The 24,336-nt window shown below is 36.8% G+C and overlaps 3 protein-coding genes across 3 annotated transcripts; 1 reads left to right on the top strand and 2 right to left on the bottom strand.

The window, feature by feature from the left end:
• Positions 1-424: 424 nt before the first annotated feature.
• On the bottom strand, positions 425-8,544 carry LOC101897838 (bystin). The gene is made up of 6 exons (XM_005175416.4): positions 8,312-8,544; positions 8,119-8,236; positions 7,642-8,044; positions 7,109-7,501; positions 6,921-7,040; positions 425-716 (listed from the first exon to the last, which is right to left on the bottom strand). The coding sequence occupies exons 1-6, from the start codon at positions 8,438-8,440 to the stop codon at positions 563-565; spliced, it is 1,317 nt and encodes a 438-aa protein (XP_005175473.1). The 5' UTR covers positions 8,441-8,544; the 3' UTR covers positions 425-562.
• A 2,518-nt stretch (positions 8,545-11,062) lies between these two features.
• LOC101897664 (small ribosomal subunit protein eS6) lies at positions 11,063-12,420 on the top strand. Its single transcript, XM_005175415.4, has 3 exons — positions 11,063-11,216; positions 11,481-11,685; positions 11,749-12,420. Exons 1-3 carry the CDS (start codon positions 11,211-11,213, stop codon positions 12,282-12,284), a joined length of 747 nt encoding a protein of 248 aa, XP_005175472.1. The 5' UTR covers positions 11,063-11,210; the 3' UTR covers positions 12,285-12,420.
• Positions 12,421-17,167: 4,747 nt separating this feature from the next.
• On the bottom strand, positions 17,168-20,230 carry LOC131801130 (general vesicular transport factor p115-like). Its single transcript, XM_059119241.1, has one exon. The coding sequence runs from the start codon at positions 20,078-20,080 to the stop codon at positions 17,474-17,476; it is 2,607 nt and encodes an 868-aa protein (XP_058975224.1). The 5' UTR covers positions 20,081-20,230; the 3' UTR covers positions 17,168-17,473.
• Between the last annotated feature and the right edge of the window lie 4,106 nt (positions 20,231-24,336).

The raw sequence follows: 24,336 nt of genomic DNA, 5'->3' as shown, positions 1-24,336 counted from the left end.
TATTTATATATATATATTTTGTTTGTTTTTACAATAAGCAGGATAGCAAAAAGAAATGGAAAAACAAAACAAACGATGAATGAATAAAAGTTTAGGTTAAGATTTAAAACTTTGTTATTTAGTTAAACTAAATTTTTTGTACATTTAAAATAGATTGTTTGTTTCAGCCCTTCTAAACGAGAGATGTTATTATTTTTATTTAAAAAAATATATAGTGAAAAAAAAATAAATTATTAAACCTGTCCTTTTTATTATACCAAACTTTTTGTGATAAAAAATGCTTTTTATATCCAACAAAAAAAAGAAGATAATTAACAAAAAATTGCTCATATCATCGAATATTAACAAAAAAAAAGAAGAAGAACTACAACCCAACCAATTCTATTATTAAATAAAGTGTCCAATTACAATACAAATGACAAGATTGTGTTTTAAATTTGTTGTGGTGTGGTTTTATTAATTCAGAGACTTTGTATTTACATTATTTCCAGTGTAAATATTAAAATATATTTAAATGTTTTTGGATTTCCTATCAAATATTAAAATAATTCCGCTCGAGTCTTTATTCTTGCATATAGCCTACATCTTGATCTGTGTACATTTCAACTGGCTCTGCCCCCAATTTGTCATCAGCTTCCATCATTTCAACGTCACGGCAAGTAGCTGCCTGTAATTCTCGGCGAATTTCGGGAGTTAATTTTGGATGATATTGTTTTCTGAAAATATAGAAAAACATAAAATTTAAAGAAAGCTTCAAAAACGAATTATTTTATTACAAAATAAAACATATAGAGCTTATATGCCAATTAATTATCTTTTGAATAATACAAACGAAATAATAACTAGTAAGAAAAAGTTAAAAGTCGGGCGAGGCCGACTATATGTTACCTTACACCACTATGCTTATTTGGTAGAGCTCCTGTAACAAACGAATTTATTTAGAGTAGATCATACCACCTATCAACAGTAGGCTTTAGAGTAGTTATAGTTTGGTTTCAGAGGAAACTAATATGGGTGAGGCATATCCAATTCTGAATCGATTTTCACTAAATTAGACGGAGACATTTTTATCTTTTATACCAAATAACATTGCTATTGTGCTTCATATCACTTCGAGAAGGATTATACCATAAAAATATATATCTGAGCCGAGTTCCAAAATTCACTCCATTTGGGATGATATTAGCCATTATTTCACAATAATTCCAAAAACGAAATAATTTTGGCAGAGGTATCTCTGAGCACTATAAGATATCTGGTACCAAATATCATTCTTGTGGGATGCATATCGCGAATGTGTGGGACTTAAACACCAAATCGGATGAAACATACAGGGTGAGATGAAACAACTGCAACCAACTTCAGACTGCTATCATTTCTAAGCCTCTCGTCCGATAGCTGTTAAAATTATTCCAGTGACAGCTCATTATATTGTTTACAAGCGTATAAAAGCATTTTGGTGAGAATTTTTCAGAAAAAAAGTTATTCGTGATGGAATTCAAGCGTGATAGGGTGAGTTCTTTATATTTGGCTGGAAAGCCAAAAGTGGTTATCGTTAGAGCACTCCAGCATTTAAATGTGAATAAATCGTTTGTGTCTCGTACCATCGTTCGTTACCGTGATACTGGTAGCGTAGCCCGACGTCAAGGAAGTGGAAGGAAGAAAACAGCAACATCGGCAGAAATGGTTCGAAAAGTAAAGAAGCGACTTAATCGAAACCGCGTCGCAGTGGCCAAAAAATGGCTGGTGAGCTAAACATATCGCAATATTCCATTCGACAAATATTGAAAAATGAGCTATTAAAATTCCAAAAAGTGCAAGAGCCTACACCGCAACAGAAGATAGACTCAAAAGAGCTAAAGAGTTGCTTCGCTTAGCTGAAAGTGGTGAACTGCCGAATTTGGTTTTCTCCGATGAGAAAATATTCGTTTTCCAGCAATTTGTAAACAAACAAAGTGACCGTGTTTACTTGCCAAAGAGGTCAGTTGAAAATGTGCACCTTCGGTTTGGACACCAGAACTCAAGCGCGGCCATGGTGATGGTGTGGGCCGCCATAACAGCCGATGGTCGCTCTCCGCTCGTATTAATCGACCGTGGCATCAGAATAAATGTTGAATATTATCGCGAAAATATTCTGGAGAGTGTATTTAAGTCTTGGGCACGCAAACATTTTGGCCGCAGACCTTGGATATTCCAACAGAACTCAGCACCAACGCCCTCAGCACGCGCCACTCAAGAATGGTTACAAAATGAGGATCATCGCTTCATTTCCAGCGCACAATGGCCACCAAAATCTCCGGATACCAAGCCGTTGGACTATTGTGTCTATAGTATTTTGGAAAGCAAAGTTGGCACTAAAAAATACCAAAGTGTCGATCACCTCAAGCAAGCGCTTCGCCGGGAATGGGCCAAAATACCGCCGAGCAACATTCGGGCAGCGAGTGACGGTTCGATTGGCCGTTTAAAGGCCATAATTCGTGCCAAAGGTGACCAATTCCAACAAATCTAAACTTATTCTAAAATTTGATGCTATTTCTGACATATTTTGCTTTCATTCAATAAAATTAAAAAAAATGTTTGACTTTATTGCAGTTTTTTGACTTTAATGCAGTTTTTATTGGTTAAGATATAGCAATAGGTCCCCGATACAGACCTATTGCTATATCTTAACCGATTTTCACCAAATTTGATACACTTTCTTCCAGGCTAAATTCGTTTGCATGTGCCAAAATCCACTCAATTCGGGTCTACATAAATCCATCAATAAATTTGAATCGATCTCGATAAAAGTTGGCAAAAGTATTTTTGAGATGTACTTGATATATTTCGCCGATTATCGATGAATATTACGGCTGTGGGGACAAATTTAAGAAATCGGATGAAGAATGTATATGGAAGCTTTAGATATATCATATCCGATTTCCACCAAATTTGGCCAATCCCACTGCAGCGTATTCTACGATACCGGATTGACCCGAAACAACGAGATTCCAGTTTCGGCCAGCGGCTGCCAACCCAGTATGTACATGTTTGTGTTTGTTTATTTTTCTGCATTGGGAGCAGCATATCCCGGAATGCTTGCTCCGGATTTTATTGGTCCGTGCCGGGATTGAGGAAAACCCTGGACCTTGGTTCTGCTCGGTTTGTCAGAACGTCATCCACCACAGATCTGTCTCGGTGCGATGTAATGGATGCAGAGAGTGGGTGCACTTCAAGAACTGTTCCGGATTAAGGCGTTTGCGAGACTACAGCGAAAGGGATTATGATGCGACTTGCTGCAGTAACGTAGTCCCCAGCGAGTCCTCTTCTTCGTCGTCCTCGTCAGAGACGTCGTCGGAGTATGGCACTCCACCGCAGTCTCCAGAACAGCAACCAACACCGCAGCACCTAACGCCACATGTTGCTGTTCCAACTCCGGATTGTGCGTCATTCTTGCAATTCAATTGCAATGGACTTCGAGGCAAAATAGATGAGATAGTGGAATTTATGAGTCGGAGGAATATTAAGATCGCAGCGGTGCAGGAAACCAAGCTGAATGAAAATTGCAGCCTACAACGTTGTTATGGTTACAACGTACTAAGGAAGGATCGCACCAGAAGTGGAGGTGGGGGATTAGCGTTCCTGTTACACCATTCTGTTCAGTACAGACCTATCTCGCTTGAGCTAGTCTCTAGTGACCCATACATGGAATGTATGGGGGTAGCAGTCAAGTGTGGAACTGCCGAGGTAGAGGTGCTTAATGTGTATATCCCGCCGATTAATAGCTGTGAACCACGTTATTTGCCTGATATTAGCCCATTATTGGTAGGCAATAACCGCCTGGTACTAGGGGACTTTAATGCCCACCACGAGTTGTGGCATTCCGTCCTAGGTAATGACCAGAGGGGATCAGCGCTGGCAGAGCAGATTGACTGCTCCACATTCTGCACGGTTAACGAGGATGCCCCCACCCGAATAAGAGGAGAGTGTCACAGTTCGCCAGACTTGGCAACCCGTCATTTCTCTTGGCTCAGACCATCTCCCGATAATCGTCTCCATAAGCAGGTCGCCCGATTTCATAACCTCTGAACGCCGCACTTTCCTTAACCATGGGAAAGCTCACTGGCCAGAGTTCAGAGAATTCACCAACCGCCGCTTCAGAGAACTGCCCAACCCTTCTGATGTTCGGGTAGCAGAAAGGATTTTCCGAAACATCATCAGAGCTGCAGCCGCTCGCTATATACCTGCTGGTCGAATACCCGAGATAAGACCAAACTTCCCAGCAGAGGCAGCGGGATTAGCAAACGAGCGTGATGATCTCCGTCGTACCAACCCTACTGATCCTAGAATCAGTGATTTGACAGTGGAAGTCAACCGGTTGGTACAGGAGCATAAGAGGAAAAAGTGGCTAGACCATCTGAAGTGCTGCAACATTGGAACCGATATGAGTAAGCTGTGGGTAACGGTTAAGTCGCTCTCGAACCCTGGAAAAAAGGATGATAGGACCTCAGTCACTTTTAACGACGTAACGGTGACTGATCCGAAGAGGTGCGCGGAATATTTTAACCGACAATTTGTCGAGCACCCCGAGAGTGATAGGGCGAAGCGAAGAGTACTACGTCGTATCAGATCTCTTCCCGCCGAGGAGGAACCACCACAGTTTACGATGGGTGATGTTGCAAATGTCATCCGTAACGCTAAGTCATCCAAAGCGTTGGGCCCGGACGGAATCTCAATGGTAATGTTGAAGCAGCTGGATACGCCGGGAGTCGAGTACTTAACGAAAGTTCTCAATTTGTCGCTAGCCACCCACATAGTGCCCGAAACCTGGAAAATGGGCCGGGTGGTCCCGCTACTGAAGCCAGGCAAGGATGCCAGCAAAGGCGAATCGTACAGGCCGATTTCGCTCTTGTCGCCAGTAGCAAAGACTCTTGAGGCTTTACTCCTCCCCAGCATTAGAGGAAGCTATACAGTTGCCAACCACCAGCATGGATTCCGTCCACAACATAGTACCACAACAGCATTGCACGCCATTTCCACACATATTAGTAGAGGACTAAACCAGAACAGGCCGTGTGACAGAACAGTGTTGGTAGCCCTTGACCTATCAAAGGCATTTGATACGGTCAATCATGCCACACTGTTTGAGGACGTACAGAGAACTACCCTCCGGCCAAGTTTGAAACGTTGGATAATCAACTATATGTGTGGACGCCAGTCGTACGTGGAATTCCGGAACAAGAAGTCCAAAGCCCGTAGAGTGAAACAGGGAGTTCCCCAAGGTGGGGTGATATCTCCGGAACTGTTTAACCTCTACCTTTCCGGAATTCCTCGCCCTCCAGACGGCATTGAGATCGTAACGTATGCGGATGATTGTACGATCATGGCGTCGGGTCCAGTGGTCGATGACATATGCGAAAGGTTGAACCCCTATCTCGCGGAGCTTGCCGCATACTTCCACGAGAGGAATATGAAAATATCCGCCACGAAATCAACGGCCACACTCTTTACCACATGGTCTGCGGAGATGAGAACACAGCTGAATGTTCAGGTCGAGGGGAATTTAATACCGACCACGAACTACCCCAAGATTCTTGGGGTAACGTTCGACAGCATGTTCAAGTCGTCCGCGCAAGCCACAGCTATCTGCGACAAGATGAAAAGTAGGAACAAGGTCCTCAAGGCGCTAGCCGGCAGCTCTTGGGGTGCGGACAAAGAAACCTTGTTGACCTCTTATAACGCGATAGGTCGGTCTGTGGTCAACTATGCGGCTCCAGTGTGGTCTGCGAATACTAGTGCTACGCAGTGGAAGAACATCCAGACCTGCCAGAACGCTGCCCTGAGAACTGCGACAGGGTGCCTCCTCATGACACCAGTGGACCATCTACATGAGGAGGCGAAAGTCCTTCCCTTACGTCAGCATAATCATATGCTTTCGTTGCAGTACCTGCTTGGGTGTTACCGTGAGAGCCATCCCAACCATCATATGGTGGATAACTCTCCCCCACCCAGGCGTGTCAGGAAGGACATACATGATCTAGAGAGGGAGGTCCAGCGCTACAAGAGAGAACCTCTAGATCAAGAAGCCTATCAGGCAGGTCTGAGTGGCATTCACACCGATGCAGTCGCGGATGCTATTAGCAGTTATAAAGTGAATGCCGTCCTCGGAGTCCACCCCCCATCCATTGCAGCCGAAGAACGTCAGCTGCCTAGACAAACCAGGGTAGTTTTGGCGCAATTACGTTCAGGATGGTGTAGTCGCCTCAATTCGTATTGGGCACGAATTGATGAAGATGTGCGTGACGCCTGCCCGGCGTGCGATACAGGCCCGCACAATACGCTACACCTTTTTAATTGCTCAGCCAAACCTACCCAACTCACTCCAGAGGATCTCTGGCTACAGCCCGTTAAAGTAGCCGAATTTCTAAACCTGGAGCTGGAACCAGATTAGCAGAACACAAACTCACACATGTACTACTGCTAGAACAACAACAACAACAACAACAACAACCAAATTTGGCAGACTTGTTTCTAGGCTCAATTTGTTCATGTGTGCCAAATTCCATTCTATTTGGTATAGTATTATACGTTTGGTGCACAATAAGAGAGAAATTTTGAACGATTATCTTCAATTCAATAGGGTTGGTCTTTGGACCAAACAAATGTTTTGTGCAAAATTTCATCGGACAATAAATGCGACTTGTACTTTGTTTACAAAAATACATGGAGAGACGGACGGACATGCATAAATCGACTCCGAATGTGATTCTATGCAGATTATCAAAAGAAACTATGGGTCTGAATCGCTTCCTTCTCTGTTCCAAAAAAAAAAAATCACAAAAACATAATACCCTGACCATAGTGTGGTGTAGAGTATTAAATTATAAGCATCAAATCTCACATAAATCGCAATTCAACTCGTATCTTCACGTTTTTCTTACCTTAGCAATCCAAGTAAAGCTTCTTTTTGTTCGGATGAAATATCGTTCTTATAACGCTGAACAAATGTTAATAAACTCTGATGCCATAGAACAGGCATTTCACGTTTGTCATTTTCAAATCTGAAAGAAAAAAAACACAATTAAATGAATTTTATATCGTATTAAGAAGTATTTGCATACACACAAACCTTAAGAAATGGAAAACGGCAGCATCTACCACACGATAAGGCAAAGCATAACGTTTATCTAGGAAATAACGAATGAATATCGAATTGGCACCGGTATAACCCATTTCACAGATTTTCAATAGGCACGCTGACGAATGGAGAACAGGTATTGAACTACGTGCAATAACGCTGCCAAATATAATAGCTTCTCTCAGTGTACAATCGCCCGATTCAAGCAATGGTAAAATGATACCCTTCATAAAAGCTGCTGGTTTGAAGAGGGCACGTTTCAAGGCATTATACAAATGCATATTTAATTTTTTGTATTCGGCCAAATCATCACGAATTCTGGGCAGCAATACTAAATTGTAAAAACGCTGGGCCATAGCTTGTGACAACACCGATGAAAATATTCTAAAATGAATTTAGAAAAAGTCAATCAAATTGCATATAACTCAAATTGCAGATAACTCGAATTGCATATAACTCTAATTGCATATAACTCTAATTGCATATAACTCAAATTGCATATAACAATTTTAATTGTGACTTACCTTGCACCTTGGAACATAGCAGCAGCACTCCAGTTGTGTGGTTCTGTGATGAATAAAATCTGTTCCCAATTCCTAAGTTTAGGTATGATCTTAAAAGCTTTTGGAACTTTACCGCTACGATAGCGTTTCATGACATCACGAACGCCCTCGTACATTTCCTTAACGCGAGGATCAAGCTCCTCAATCTTAAGGGAACCCTCATCGGAGAGTTTGGTATGGATATCAGCCTGTTTCTCTTGGATCTTTTCCATTATAATTTCGGAAAGCTTCAATGTGCGTTTACCACCCTGTGGATTTTGGAAGCGTTCAAATGCCTTGGCATCTTCTTCGTCGATTTGGAGATCATCCATGAAATCATTTTCATTGACATCAATGTTTTCATCCTCTTCGTTGATGTCATCACCTTTAAAAAATTAAAAAAGGAAATAAATCAAAATATATATCACAAAACACACGTTTCTCTTCGCCTTAACATACCCAAATTAAAGTTAACCGATTTTTTTGGTGTCAAACTGGGGAAGTTTTCTTCATTGAATTCCAATTGTTGTTGTTTGGCTGCAGCCAAAATTTTCTTACTGGTTTTACTGTCCAATACCTGGATAAAGAAAATAAAAAATAAACTTATACGTTATAGAATTACGTCGCGTTTTAAATAGTGCAAATATAATACCGAGGATTCTTCAGCTCTGAAATTAATTTTCTTTCTATCCTTTTGCTTCGCCACCTTGCCATCCATAATCTGTTCGTCCAATGGGACCTTTCTTACGGATGCAACATTTGATTTTTTAGGTTTACCCATGTTTCTGTGGATTTTTCTTCAAAACTTATTCGAACAATTGGAAAAATATGCTGAAACCTCCCCACGTGTTGTTGTTTTCAATTGTTGTCAACAATATTAGTGATGACAAATTAGCGATTGGTGAGTATTCATCGATAACAAGCACGTGAACTGTCAAATTTATGTTAACACATGTTCAAACGCTTGATGTGTTCTCAAGGACATATGATGCTCTCTGCCAGAACAGCAAGAAAGTTCAACTTTTAACTACTGCTCTGTTACTAAAACTACAAAAATCTACTAGTTGAAATAAATACTGCAGCCCATGGTAGAAGAATATAGGTAGACGCATCGATACAGCTGCTGAGACAATGAACTGTCAAACCAATTTTGTAATTGAAAATGTTGAATTAAAAATTATTTAAATTTGTAAAAATTTTTGAAAAACACGAATTATAATAACCTCCGTATGACGTCGTATAATGCAAGCCACACACGTTACAACTGGTTGTACAACTGGGAGAGGTTATATTCAAGATTGTATCGTTTGTGGCCCGGTTGTACGAAGTTGTGTCTCGGTTGTATGAAAAATCAAAATTTTTTGATATTTGGCATGTTGTACCAACCGATTGTAACGTTAGTGGGCATGTCGCATACAATTACATTTTGTTTTTATTTTTGAAGAGGCAACATTGTTTCCATTGTTTCGCACATCAAAACAATACGAAATCCAATCAAATGTGTGGTTTTAATGTATTTATAAAAAGGAATTTCAATTTATAAAATGGGATTTCAAAAATTAATTATAAATAAAAGCTATTGAATCAATTATAGAACATGATTTTTTTCCGGTGTCATCTTAACTCAAATAAGCTCTACGAAAAGTGAAGTTGTACACTAAGTTGTATCGTTTGTGACAAAAACACACAATTTGAGAACTCTCCAAGTTGTACAACCAGTTGTATAGTGTATGGCTTGCATAAGAAAACATATAAAAATCTACTTATATTTAAAAAAAAAAACATTTAAAATTTTTTGACATATCAATGCTCCCAAGCGTTGATGCATCTACCTGTATTCTTCTGCCATGCTACAGCCTAAGACAGAAAATTGTCTGTGTTCGGTATTTTTAAGATTTTAACAGAATTTTTAACGGATTTTATCTTTTGGAAATATTTTTGAATAAAAATCCATGCATTTTGTTCATCTTTCGCGCAAGTTTACTAATTTTTAAAATGAGAAAAAATGTAGCATATAATTTTGAATAATAATTCTAGCAGGAAGCGGGCATAGCAGGTCTGTGTTCCTGTAGTGATTGGCGATTGGTACATGCAACTAAATTGAGCCAAGAAGCAAATATGCCAAATTTGGCGAAATAGCTTCCAAATATTGTGCAACCAACCGAATTGAGCCTGGACGAAAGCGTCAAATTTGGTGAAAATCGGTTTAGATATAACCATAGGGCCCAGATATATTTGATCTCTTCCAGAACTGCATGAATGTAATATTTTTTTTTAGGATAACAGATTTTCCCTTAATGATATTAAAGTGATGTGTAAAACCAGCAGGTTCTTGCAGGTACTGGAACAGAGCAATTATTATCCGATTTTGTATTTAAGTGCCTCACACCCGCAAAATCCACTTCAAAACAATGATATTTTGTGCCAGCTATCAGAGACACCATACAAATAGCTCTGCTAAATTTTATAAAAAAATTAAATTTGAATTTATAAATCCATTCTACATACACAAATCAGAGGTGGGAACTTGCTTTCTATGCAGTGAATTTTGACAAGGTAAATTTCAGAAAATTCAAAGATGGAAATGCTTATGGTTTTGGATAAAAAATACAATAATTTGAAATTATTTCAAATTTGCTTGCAAAATAAATGCAAATTTCCGAAGTAAATGGGTGACAAATTGTACAATATAGTGGAATAACCGCGAAATTCTATTCTTTTTTCGCGGGTTGTCCCAAAATAAAAATAAACTAAACCACCTGTTGCATATTTAAAGGCCTCTTTGACACTATAAGACTCCAACACAGAGTTGCATTTTTCTACAAATTTATTTACAAATTTATAAAAACTGGTATACCATTGCCATTGTGCAATATGTATAATTTTACCCGTTCCACAAGAAACACCCAGATTGTTTTGCCACGGACTTTTAACTCTCAATTTAAGAAGTCTTTTGTAATTCGCGTTGCAAGATGCAGGAACTTCCTACCTCTTGACCTGCGTATTTTTCGCATTCTTATAATGGCCTTCGTTTAAAGTTATGTAACTATTTAACTACTGACTTTTAACATATAATCTTTACTAAATATCTTTAAGATATATTTTTCCATTTTCACTTGTTGTTTCTTCGAAATTTCGCCTACTCTATCATTCTATATTTAATCATAAAGTAATTGCAGCTGGGGAGCCAACAAAATAAAGTATTTTAAAGTAATGTATTATAAAATGAATATTTGTATTATTATAGTTTTTAAGATATTTTCTATTTGGTAATGTTACTATGTAATGCTATTTTTGGCCTAAAAAGGCTCTGTGTTACAAAATATTGAATAAATATAATAAAAATAATTTCAATTTGTAAAAAAAATTATTCTTTTCAGAAATACATTTTAGCGTTTTTCATCAAAATACAACCCTGCATGCAATTACGGCCATAAACGTCAAAATTTAGTGTGTCGTGTAAAATCGGCCGGCCGCCATCTATCATCTGTCTTTTTTGACATCTTGCCTACTCCTTTCAATTTGGTGTTCCTCCAAATCAGACATTAAAAATGAAGGTGTGTAAATTTTTTTGAAAAAATAAGTGAATTTTTGTGCTAAATCAACAAAATACACATAAAATGTGCTACAATACGTGAATGGCCATTGAAATTTGAAGGAATTGTGTGTATTCTATGTGCGATTGATCGTATAAACATTGATTGAAATAATTTGTCTTGCTCTGCCGCTTATCGGCGGTGTTGTTTTGTGTATTTCGTATGGACTTCGCAATGTAAACTTATATGTTGTTTTTTTTTTCTTCCTTCTTCATTCTGTTACAGCTCAACGTTTCTTTTCCCGCTACGGGATGCCAAAAGCTTTTCGAAGTTGTCGATGAACACAAATTGCGTGTGTTCTATGAGAAGCGTATGGGCCAAGTTGTCGAAGCCGATATCCTCGGTGATGAATGGAAAGGCTATATGCTCCGTATTGCCGGTGGTAACGACAAGCAAGGTTTCCCCATGAAACAGGGTGTCCTTAGCCATGGTAAATTTAATGAAAGCCCTAAACAATAGAAAGTTATTTATAATTGTGTCCTTTATATTTTAGGCCGTGTTCGTTTGTTGTTGAAGAAGGGACACTCCTGCTACCGTCCCCGCCGTACTGGTGAACGTAAACGTAAATCAGTCCGTGGTTGCATCGTTGATGCCAACATGTCCGTCTTGGCTTTGGTCATCGTCAAGAAGGGTGAAAAAGATATTGCTGGTCTTACCGATACCACTGTTCCCCGTCGCTTGGGTCCCAAGAGAGCCAGCAAGATCCGCAAGTTGTACAACTTGAGCAAGGAAGATGATGTCCGTAGATTCGTCGTACGTCGTCCTCTTCCCGCCAAGGACAACAAGAAGGCCACCTCCAAGGCCCCCAAGATCCAACGTCTCATCACCCCCGTTGTCTTGCAAAGGAAACGCAGACGTCTAGCTTTGAAGAAGAAACGTCAAGTCGCTTCCAAGGAAGCTGCCGCCGATTACGCTAAATTGTTGGCCCAAAGAAAGAAGGAAAACAAGGCCAAGCGTGAAGAAGCCAAGAGACGTCGTTCCGCCTCCATGCGCGAATCCAAGAGCTCCATCTCCAGCGACAAAAAGTAAACAAAGCATATTGTTTTTTAACTTAAGTAAACATTCCTCATATTTGTTTATGAGGAGAAAAATGAAAACAACAAAATAAAAAGATATGGAAGGAAACTTGTTTTTTTAAGAAACCTTATAACTATAACTAAATTGATTCATACTGTTTTGATTTGATGGAAACACAAATTGGGAAGAGGGGATGACAAAAGATTGTTTACAGGTTTTTATTCACTTTTTGAAAATCAAGTTATCCCGAGGAATATTTAAATGTCTCCATTTTAATTGTGTGTTTTGAATATCCTTCCGAATTCAAATTTTTGTAAATATTTTGGAATGCTAACAGGCTTGTTTTGGAAATTATTTTATCTCCATAGTTTTTGCATTTAACAACTAAATTTGGTAACATCCTATTTGCGAAAATAATATTTGAACGATTCAACAAAAACGAATTATTTGTTCAGTTAGTTCGATTCAAATGTTTAAGGAATACGTTTGTGGGGGCGAAATAATACTTTCACTAATTTCCGTCCTATTTCAAAAGAATACGGGAATGGTAACAAATCACACACCAGTACGAAATTTAAATATACAATATTTTAATAAAAACAAGAAGTTATAGCCAAAAAAAACGTATCTACTGAAAATCAGCGTTTGATTGCAAATTTCGATGGTCTATCAAAAAATCGAAATTGCACAAACGGGCGATGCGGATTTTTCTAATCTACAGTCTATTTTCACCCGTCACTCTTAGAATGGATCTAATTTTTACTAAAATTATTTTGTTCTACACATAACAACTTTTCAAAATAACGTTCTTTTATCGGAAAGTAAACCAATGAAATATACATAAACATTAAAAATTCGTCTCTGTTTTACCCAAGGAGTTAGTTGGCTACAATCTATAAATCTAACTTAAAATTATTAACTTTAACTAAATTAAATTAAAATTTGGAACAGTTTACGACGTAGTGCATAAATTTTACAAAACTTTAAAATAGTAAACAAGGGTCAAAAGTTGGGTGGGGCGGTCTATGTAATACCCTGCACCACTATGCATATTTAGTAGAACTACCCGTAACAAATATATGTTTATACCCTAAACCATATGGCTAGAGAGGGTATATATCATTTGATACGGCCAAAACGTTCGTCATCGAAATACCGAGTATCCGATTTGGCCCAAACTTGGTACATCGGAATATTATTATCAAACTTAGATCGAGTTCGAATATGGGCAACATCGGTCCAATCCTTATGCTACCTCCCAAACGAAAAGTGGAAGTTGTCAAAAAAAATATATGTTACTGCACAGAAAGAGAACGGATAGCCCAAATTTGCTCAAACTTTGCAAATCCTAGTCGGTCCACCCCATCAAATACCTCCCCCACCAAGGGTCAACAATTTGAATAAATATAGCTGTTATAAAATGTGATGTAAGAGTCCGATTGTCTTCAAATAACACACATCACATTTTTATTAACCCAAAAAGGGTGTGAAGAAGAATGTATCGGTCTACTTCTTCTTGTTCCTCCTTCACAACGGGTCAAAATTTTGAGTATCAATGAAGCTCATAAAACTCATCTCAATATTTCTATCAAAACACGATCTATTAAAAAGATGGTAGAGCTCGGACCATTCCTTCTGGTACCTGCCCCACACAGGGTCTATGTTTTGAATAATCAAAATTATTATAAAATCCGAAATAAGCATCTGTTTCTCTTCATATTTCACATATTGCATTATTTCCACTTACCCAAGATCTACTATGAAGATGGGATATATCGGTCTACTCCTTCTGGTATGTACCTCCCCCACAAATGGCCAAAGCTTTGAATAACCATAAAGCTCATAAAACCCAAAAATAAGATCCGATTCCATTCATACTTGGTACATCTCAATATTTCCATCAACACAAGATCCGTTGTAAAGCTATGGTAGAGGTCGGACCATTTCATGTGTTTCCTCCCCACATAGGGTTCAAGATTTTGAAAACAAAACGCTCAAGAAAGCGAAATAAGCATTCAACTCTCTTCAATTTTACAAATACAAACATTTTTGCTAACACAAGATCTGTTGTGCAGATGATATATATCTGCGAACTGCTTCTTTTTTTTTTTGTCTGTCATAACTTGCGAAACAAATCAGCGTTCCTTTACAACTTGCTGTGTCTAAATATTTCTCTCATCCAGAAACCTGAGATGAATATGGAATTTATGATTTCACATAAAATTGGATATAAATGTTCGATTTTCTTGTTATTATTTGTATTAGATGAGACATGAAAATGGAATTCTTCTGAAACCTCAGGCACATTTCAAAATTTTCTAAAAATTATCACATATCTCATATAAAGCATAGGAAGTAACAAATATAGTCCAAACCAGACACGTCGTAATATTCGGAACCTAGCCCATAGAGGGTCTACAATTTGATCAATCATAACAGAAGTTAAAGTAAATTTAAGTAATCGAACAATGAGGGTATACATCTGTCGGCAAAACCGACTGATACTTTTAAATTTGTTTTATTAGGAATTTTAGGTAGATCATAGAGCAGTTATAATTTGGAATCAAAGGGACTAATACATGGGAGGTATATCCAACTCTGAATCGATCTCCACAAAAATTTAACGGAGGCATTTGTACCTCTGGTACCAAATAACATTTCTACGTGACTTCGAGAATGATTATGTTAAAAAATATATATCACAGCAATAGTTTAACGTGAAATCGGATGAAGATGTATATAGAGGCTATATTCAAATCTGAAACTATCTCAGAGGTATTTTTGATATGTATCTGATATCTGGTACCATATTACGAAGGTGTCTAACTAAACATACACATATATGTTTCGTATGTTTAGTTAGACAGCTATAGCTATATCTGAACCGAATCTCACCAAATTTGAAGTACTTGCTTTTGTGGTGAATCGGATGTGCCGATATCTACCCTATTTGGAAAAATATTACACACATGCCGCACAAAATCAGAAGATGTATGGGAGCTATATCCAAATTTTGACGATTCTCACCAATTTCAAAACCAATTCCTTGGGCCATAGAAATAATTTGTGGAAATTTTCATCTCAATCAGACAATAAATGTGACGTGTACTTTGTTTACAAAAATACATGGACTGACCGGCAGACATACATAAATCGACTCATAATGTTATTTTATTAAGATCATCAAAAGGAACTATGGGTCAATGTCGTTTCCTTCTGTACATTACAAAATGCACAAAAACGATGTCCTATAACACAGTGTGGCGTAGGGTATAAATCAGGGCTAGGCAAAGAGTATCCCTTGGGATATCTGTATGTTCACCAACACAATTGTAAAAAATAAATTGTTTTGAATTTTCTGTCAAATAGGTTTTGGGAGAATATTTAGTTTTTCGAGCAGTCGATGAGGAAGGTGCTGTCGGACATTTTTATGAATACACCGTAAGAAATATTGGAACACATAAATACATCTAACTACATATTTGAAACAAATATTTCCGAAATTGTAAAAATTATATAAAAATTGTAAAAAAATATAAATTCATTTCATATTGATCGACAAATTTATTGTCCTTCCAAATTAGAGACATTTTCATATCCCTTGATTTCTATGAAATTATATATACGTTCTTGGTCAATATTCATAGAAATAATCTTTTGGGACCCAACGCGGGATATGAGATTTTGATCAGAATAAAATTATACGACTATTTGCTTATGTCTGTATGTCAGCCTGTGGTAATCGGTATTACTTTTTAAAGGATCAACTTTGATGGTTATTAAACACAAATAACATCAAAATTATGTTAACTTATATATTTTTGAAGGACATTTATATTATTTTTTATACCCTCCACCGTCATATGGAGGGTATATAAAGTTTTTCGTTCCGTTTGTAACCATGGTACAATTATATCAAGGTAGGGCTATGATACCATATGATTTTAATTTTTTAATTTTAATATGTCATCTTTATTTGTTTATGTATGTGTTTTCTTTTCAATAACAAAAAAATTGTTTAGAAAATATTCAAATTCGGGTGTTTCAAAATGTTTATTTCATCGTATTCATCGACAAAATCTAGAGCTTTTGTAGCGAAATAATTCTTTAGAGATATATAGTACACGATTTTGAAAAGAAGTGTTGACCTTTCATTCAGTTATCGCGGTTTTCAATTATTTATTCGGTATTATTAAGATTTTAACAGAAATTTTAACGGATTTTATTTTTTCGAAAATTGCCAAATTCGTTCCAGATGGTGGAGGGTATTCAAAGTTCTGCCAGGCCGAACTTACAGCTCTTTTACTTGTTTTATATTAAAATTAATCATAATATCTCCGAATTGTCTAATCAAAATATTAATTTTTAGCTACAAAGTGGTTTTGAAAACAGAAAATTTTAAATTGAAAATTTAAAGATAACAAATTATTTCTCACTCTGTAAAAGTGGCAAAAAAGCACTTGCAATATTTTGTTATTTCAAAACACATAGAATCACAAAAAATTTTTGAGGCTCTCTGCCTTGCCCTTGTATAAATAAAGTACACCGTACAATAATAAAGCTACGATTAAAATTTATAACAAAAAAAAAAATACAGTCAAAATTTTTATTTTTCCTAATAATAAACAAGAATATTAAATTTACGGAATAGCGCAACCGATAATTTTTTGTGTAACAAAAAATATTTTACTTTAAAAATGTTATTCATTGAAACCAGAGAAAACGTAAAATTTACTCAGTGAAATGCTAATTTCAAAGACATGTTCTACTAACAAAAGGAATTTTACATTTACCACTTAGTGTAGGTGTATATTTATTTCTATGTTCTAATACGAAATACAAAAGCCCCACCGTCAAGAAGAAAACCACATATCCATTAACAAAAAACATTCTCATTCCTTTTTTACGCAAAACATATATATTTTGTAGAAATTAAATACAAATCAGTTATAACATTATTTTAACATACAGGTATCTTAAATTAAAGAATAATTTTAATAGTTTGTCATTAACATGGATTATGGACTCATTATATGTGTGTGTGTATTTGGAATAAAAACGAAATTGGCAATGTTAGCTACAAACAAACTTTTGTGTTATACCCCCGCACTAACCATTTCCGGAGCGGGGCAAACGACTAAAGTTTTCTTTTAGAACCAGATTCCTTTAAGGATATACAACGTTGATCATGGCAAACGCTTTTAAATATTTTGCGTTATTGCATGTTGAGGACTTGAATTTTCTATGGAATTTGTTAGAGAACTTGAAGGATTTGAAATTATATTTTCATCGCTATTACTATTGTCTTCATTCTCGGCCTCTTCCTCGTCTTCAACGGGTAGACCTGCTGCCCGCATTTGCTGTTCGTAGCGTTGAATTTTGTTTTCTTGATCGGTTAGTAACTCCAAAAGGTCTTCTTGATCTTTTTGCAGTTTTCGATAATTTTCGTTTGCAGTATTTGCCGTGGCCGTTGTTTCTTGCAAACGCTTGCGTAAGTTCTCCAATTCCTGTTGCAATCGCAAATTTTCCGTATAATAAAGATTTGTTTGAAACTGGGCTGCATTTAAGGCTTCCACCGTGGCATGGTTGGTGGGTGAGGAATTATTGTCATTATTGGGAGTTGAAGAATTGGTCGAGGTGGAGTCATTATTTTTTCGGGCTCCTAACTGGGCCTTCAGCAATGTATTTTGGTCGGTGAGCTGATGATTTAATGATTGTAGCTCTGTTAACTTTTTATCTTGTTCGGTGTTTTTAGATTCTAATTGTTTGACGGTTTCTTGTAGTGACGTTATTTGAGTGTCCAAACCACGTATAATGCCTTTATACTGGGCCACCAAAGCAGAAGCTTCCGAGCTAAGGGTTAGTTCTGTCAACTCAATGCCATTCACATCAAAACCCGTTACCATTTTGACTACCAAAGCTTCCAAGCCCTTGAATAGCTTACAATATTCATAGTCCAGCAAAAGTTCAATGGCCGACTTTGCCCTTATTTGTGGTTGTTTACAGGCTCGACTATAAGCCTCATGCCTCGAGACTTCGTTAAGTTTATTGCAGAAATTTTCCTGGCCAATACGTTTGATAATTAGCTGACATATGTCATCACGTTTTTGTCCAGCTAAGGAATTGTCATTGAATTGTATGCAAAGACCCATTAGAAAAGCGCATAAACCTTGCACCAAATATTCATTTTCATCATGTTCGTTGCCACTAATTTGGGCCGTTAAATAACCCATGGTTCCTTGGGTCTGCAGCAAAGTCTTTACCGCGGTTGGACAATGAGCCACCCACATGCTCAACAACATGAGCAGACCAACTTTACTTTGAAGTTTATACGACTCCTGCTGCAATAAATTGGTACACTGTTCCAGTAGTGTTATGGGCTTATGTCCTCCAGCAGATGTGGCCAGCAGCACTCGCAGCAATTCTTCCTTTTGACTGGTATTATCCACCAAGGTATGCATTAGGGCCACCGCCGAAAACCAATTGGCTAATGAATCCGTGGAAAATAGTCCTGTACACAGCAATTGACCAGTGGAAAGGTTCGACACATCGGCAGCTGATGATGGTAATAATGTTGAGACTACTGCCTGTTGACCTGCAGGATTGCGGTATAAATAACATTGAAATGAGTAGAGTACAGAGCAACGTAATGCCAACATTTGCTTCTCATTTATCATTGACATAAGCAGTACAACAATCACCGGCCTAGGAGGTGTACTTGGGGCCATTACTTTGCTCAACAGTTCCTGATTGTCAGGATCGCCTCGTGCAACTTCTGCCACGGCATTGATTGTTTCCGTCAATATATCGGCTGGTACACCACTGCCCATTAGTATCTCACAAAGGGCTTCTAAAAGTTTAGACTGTTTCATGGCTTTTTGGCATGATGACACTACCTGTTGCTGATTACTGGGCGTGACCAATGACCTCACCACCTGCAACATGCAATGAACATTCGACATTTTTTGGGGAGCCCATCCTTGTTCTTCTCCTTCCCTGCCAGACAACTCGAACATTGGAGCCAACCGCTGTATATAAGAACCTTCCTTGAAGAATTGTTGATTACTGGAATTGTTCTTCAGTAGATTCAACAGCAATATCAAACAGTCTTCCACCACAATGCCGCCATCGGCACAGCCTTCGTCTCGTATGATATCGAAAATCTTGTCGAATGCATTTTCGAAAGCCACAATTTTCTGAATATTGGAATTCCCTTTGGTCAATTGTATCAACAGCAAGAGGGCATCGTTACGTATAACCTCACGGCTATCAGACAATAGGTCCATAAGTTTTGATACACCCATTGGACTCACCAATATGTGCTCTTGTAAATCACGAGTTTTATTCTGTATCAGTGTGGTCAGCAATTGTATGGCTGCCCGGCGTACTCTAAAGTCATACTCCTCTAAATAGTTCATAACACAGGAAACATGTTCTGGATTTTTTATGAACATTTCCGTAAATTGTTCTCCCACATTAACCGAAACTGTGGGATTGTCGGCCTCTTCATCAAATTCTTCTGTTGCCACAATATTGCACAAAGTGTCCAAGGCATAAGAGATAATTTCACAGTCTTGGCAGTCATTTTGAAGAACTTGTATCAGAGCGGGCATGCCCTGAGCACCAACTTCAATGCGATATTTTCTCGAAAGAGCCTTAAGGGCACGACAAGCATCTCGTCGATCTTCCAAAAGTGTGGATGAAGATGCTCTGTCGACTAGTTTTTCAACGGTTTCTGCAGCACTCGGCGGTTGACCTGGTTCTGTGGCACCAAGCACAGTTTTGAATCCACTTTTTAGGAAATCCATTAAGCGACGGATTATTCGTTCGTTCTAAATTGTTCTATACAGTAGATTAGTTTTGAATATGTGTTGTTTTCAAAATTACAAGTAAAAACAAAAAAATACAAAAAGTGCCACGGCAGTTGATTGGTTGATTTAATGTTTGTAAATGACGTGCAGCCATCTTGTCATCTCATCTGTCATTCCAATCACAATAATGTATAATCAGCTGTCTTGGAAGGGGTATACTTAGGCCAAGCTATCTGTCGATAAATCCATAATCGCCAGTGCCTTTCTTGCGATAACAGGGGTCACCATGTGTGGGCGAGGTTGACAGTTGGAAAGGAGAGGCTATGTAATCGCATCACTTTCCCATAAAACCCCCATCTAAAACTAAAAATATGATAGTTAATAAAGAAAAAATTGTATATGGAGAAATATGTATAAAATGTATATACAAAACAAAAAACAAACACTACAATACAATTCAAATTCAAACACTACAAATCCAATTCAACAAAAGAAAGGAAAGGATTTCAATTCAAAAAAATAAGTAAAATAAACTACACTAACTACAATTCAACAATTAAAAATCAAAAAAATCAACAACAAACAGAACAGAATAATAGCATGTTTCCATTAGAAACCGAACAACGTTGTTCGCTCTCAGAATTATGTACACGAATTAACCCGTTCATACGGCACGATTCGTAATTCATAGTAAAATAATTCCTTTTTTCAAAAATTTTGTTTGTTGATATTAATGGGAATTTATACGAAAATACATGAAATTCTCACTAATATGAATAGAAGAAATGATTGTTTTTCTCCCAAAGATTTATTATATCATTAATTTTATAATTTTCATTCACGTTTTCAACTTGTAGTGCAAATGTTGACATTTTGAACATATTTTTGTATTTTTCTATTTTTAAATTTTGCTGGAGAGACACTTGTCAAACATTTTTTCTGCCGATACAAAGTTTTTGAAAATATTGCCTCTTTTGTTTGCAGTTTTCTGTGGAAATTTCAACTTGTGGATAAAATGCGTACCTCGAATGAGAGAGAAAACAAAATGTACTTTCGTTTGAATGTACATACGCCATTCAACATTGCAGTTTTCATTCATAATTTTCAGTCTTCCCAAAAATTTTTAAAATTTCATTAAATTTTTCTATTTTTAATTTTTAAATGTCATAATTTATTTTTTCGATAAATGCTCTCATTTGTTAGGGATGGGACATATTTTTTCGTTGTTCTGAGAGTAATTTGATTTGAACAACGTACAAATATGAGTGTTCGCTCAGGAAATTTTGTGTGGAGAATAATGTAGTTTTTTCATAGTTAAGGGTCAAACAACGAATAGAGAGCGAATCAAGTTCAGTGGAAACGCCACATAAGATATTGAAAAAAAAAAAAAAAAAACAAAGCAGACACTATTAGAACTGCAGAAATACAGCGTTGTATAGTAGACATTATTCAGTGGGCAAATGAAATTGAAAAAAAAAGCATAAATAAATTTCTATTAATTTCGATTGATATTAAAAGGTTGTGATTTAAAACATTTCTCAGACCAAAATAATGCACGATCAAGAGAACCGGTTAGTGTGATAACATAATCGGATCTTGCCTTAACATTAATTAGTTCTACAAAGGTAGGTCTTCTCCCACAACGTTTTCTAATCTCAATGAAATCACTTTCGAGGGATTCATTCATACAATTTTTAACTATTAAATTTGGATACTCCATAAACAGAGAAGACAATGTTAATAAACTAAATTGGAGCATTTGTGGAATGTTACCGCATTCCACATGTTGTAAGAAATCAATGGCTTTATTAACTATTGAAATTAGTTCAAACTGTTCAATTCTTTCAAAGCAAAGTCTCACAATTGGAACCATCCCAGATATAAATTTTTTCGTTGCCTCTAGACTCGATTGTCTATCTTCGGAAAAATCGGAAAAATCAACTATATTGAGAGCATGAACCACATTTTGGTTAAAAAGTGCCGCAATTCTCTCCATAGGATCGTGCTCGAAGTTATATGACTTGTAATAACTGGGACATAAAGTGGTTTTTCGCAATTGTGGACTGTATTTATCGTTATAATTTAATTCGGAATCTAAATTGAAAATATTTAACAAAAAATCAGGAGATGCGACGTCCTGTTTTTTCCCCAGCATATTTTTTATATATAGACAATGTTCAAAAAAGTTATTAACTAAGGAATTAAGCATGTGGGGAATGTCGCATATACAACGCGTACGCGTCTTCGGCGTTTGGAAGGAAAGGAATAATCGCAACATTCGAGCCACGATATTGCTCAACAAATTTATACTGGACGGGATGTCTGTCGCAAATGCAGAGAATTATATTCAATTGCAATGGCTGCAGATTCTGGAACGCCATTAAAAGAATTGATTCCAGTAATAATGTGTTGTATTCTTTTGTAAGAACGAATCCTACAAGCAACCTCCATTAACTATTCAAGCCAACTAACTGCAGTCCTAAAGCATATGTAACGGTGTTATTATCGCCAGTGTCTGTAACTTTAATGCTAGGAACACAATTGGAGCGAACGACGAATTTTTTCGCGGCGTATGTTCGTCGTCAAAAATAAAACACATATGTGTATATGGAAGTGCACACAATCACGGCACCGGCGAAAATTTCGTCGGTCGCCGCGAACTCAATTAGCTTTATTTCTATTTCATACGCCGGCGACCGGCGAACAAAACAGTACAAGGTGGCCATACTTGTACGAATTTTATGTGTTTTAGTAAATAAAGTTACTTTTTACTTTAAAATTTGTTATGGTCACTCTACTATCTGTTACTCGTATAAAAAAAACATAATTAATTTGTTTATTTATTTGAGTACTTGCGCCTGAGTGAAGATGGATATCAGTGAATTTATAATAGAGAAGATGGACATAAGTGAAATTATAACAGAGAACGTAAAGAATTATGTGTTCTTGTATAATTCATTGTAGTCAACAAATGAGCAAAAAGTAAACAACTTCATCAGCTGTTTTATAATTTCGTCGGTATTGTGTTCCATACGACGAATTTTCGCGGCTCATTTTGTCGCCGCGTAGGGCGAAATTCGTCGTTCGCTCCAATTGTGTTCCTAGCATAAGTTGGTCAAATTGCAAAGCGCAATGACGCTGCTCTTCCGTCATAACATTGAAAATATTGCGCAAAACACCAATTACGTTGTCATCGAATCCTATTGCCAGAGGTTTAGTTTGACGACTAAAAACGTAATCAGGGCTGGGTAGGTTAAATTTCAATACGTTTAACATGTATGCATACTGACTCTTTGAAAAGAGATACACATGTTGTAAAACCTTAATTTCCTCAGCGGTGTTTGGAGATGTAGAGCAGTTGCAAATGACACGTGAAAATCCTTTGCTCGAATTACTGGCATCTGTTTTGGGGAAAATGCCAACACCAAGAAGACTATCAATTTTTTTTGAAGATCCCCGATTTTTTCTTCACAAACAACCACAGTGCCTTTAAGACTTTCGTTTTCTTGCTCGAGGGAACGAACTTTGTCTTGAAGAGAGCTGTTTTCATTTCTAAGGGAAGAAACCTCTGCTCTGAGCATTTTAATTTCATCCCTTAGAAGTTGTCCCTTGGTTTCTAGTTTTTTATCTTCTTCCGATCTATATTCAAAACTACATTCTACGTTATATTCTAAATTAGGTACACTTAAACTTTTATTTGCAAATCCTGCCGTTTTCTCCCCATCACTACATACTGTGGGATCATCTAGAAAAAACCCAATTTAAGATTAGTCTTAATTAATTTAATATTCTATATAAATCGTATTAAAAATTACATTTGATTTTTATTTCATAATGCAAGTGTTAGAGTTATATGTCCTAAAATATTATAATATAATGTATATTAGCATTAATTAATTTAATATTGTATATAAATCGTATTAAAAATTACATTTGATTTTTATTTCATAATGCAAGTGTTAGAGTTATATGTCCTATAATATTATAATATTATTTATATTTTATTGGATTTATAGTGCTAGAAAATCTTTAAAAGAGCCACATCCCTTTTTAATGTTTTTCCATTAATTAATAGTAAAAAAAGTTCACATTGAACTGCAGTAAAATTTTATATTAGAAAAGTTTAGGAATTGAATCACACAACGTCATGTCGATATTGATACTAGTAATAGAGTCAAATCAGTGGCTATTTCCGATTCCTTTTAAACCTTGTAGGTACAGAACTCGAAACAAACAAATTAATAAACCAAATA

This window comes from Musca domestica, unplaced genomic scaffold, assembly GCF_030504385.1.
Source record: "Musca domestica strain aabys unplaced genomic scaffold, Musca_domestica.polishedcontigs.V.1.1 14, whole genome shotgun sequence".
Taxonomy (NCBI): Eukaryota; Metazoa; Arthropoda; class Insecta; order Diptera; family Muscidae; genus Musca; species Musca domestica.
The sequence above is the reverse complement of the archived record's forward strand: the minus strand, read 5'-3'. Positions and strand labels throughout refer to the sequence as shown.

Coding starts and splice junctions, on each gene's coding strand:
- LOC101897838 (XM_005175416.4), bottom strand. CDS start 8,440: ATGGGTAAACCTAAAAAATCAAATGTTGCATCCGTAAGAAAGGTCCCA. Junction 7,502..7,641: donor GCTATGTTCCAAGGTGCAAG/GTAAGTCACAAT, acceptor AATTCATTTTAG/AATATTTTCATCGGTGTTGT. Junction 717..6,920: donor GCTTTACTTGGATTGCTAAG/GTAAGAAAAACG, acceptor CTATATTTTCAG/AAAACAATATCATCCAAAAT.
- LOC101897664 (XM_005175415.4), top strand. Junction 11,686..11,748: donor ACAGGGTGTCCTTAGCCATG/GTAAATTTAATG, acceptor TTTATATTTTAG/GCCGTGTTCGTTTGTTGTTG.
- LOC131801130 (XM_059119241.1), bottom strand. CDS start 20,080: ATGGATTTCCTAAAAAGTGGATTCAAAACTGTGCTTGGTGCCACAGAA.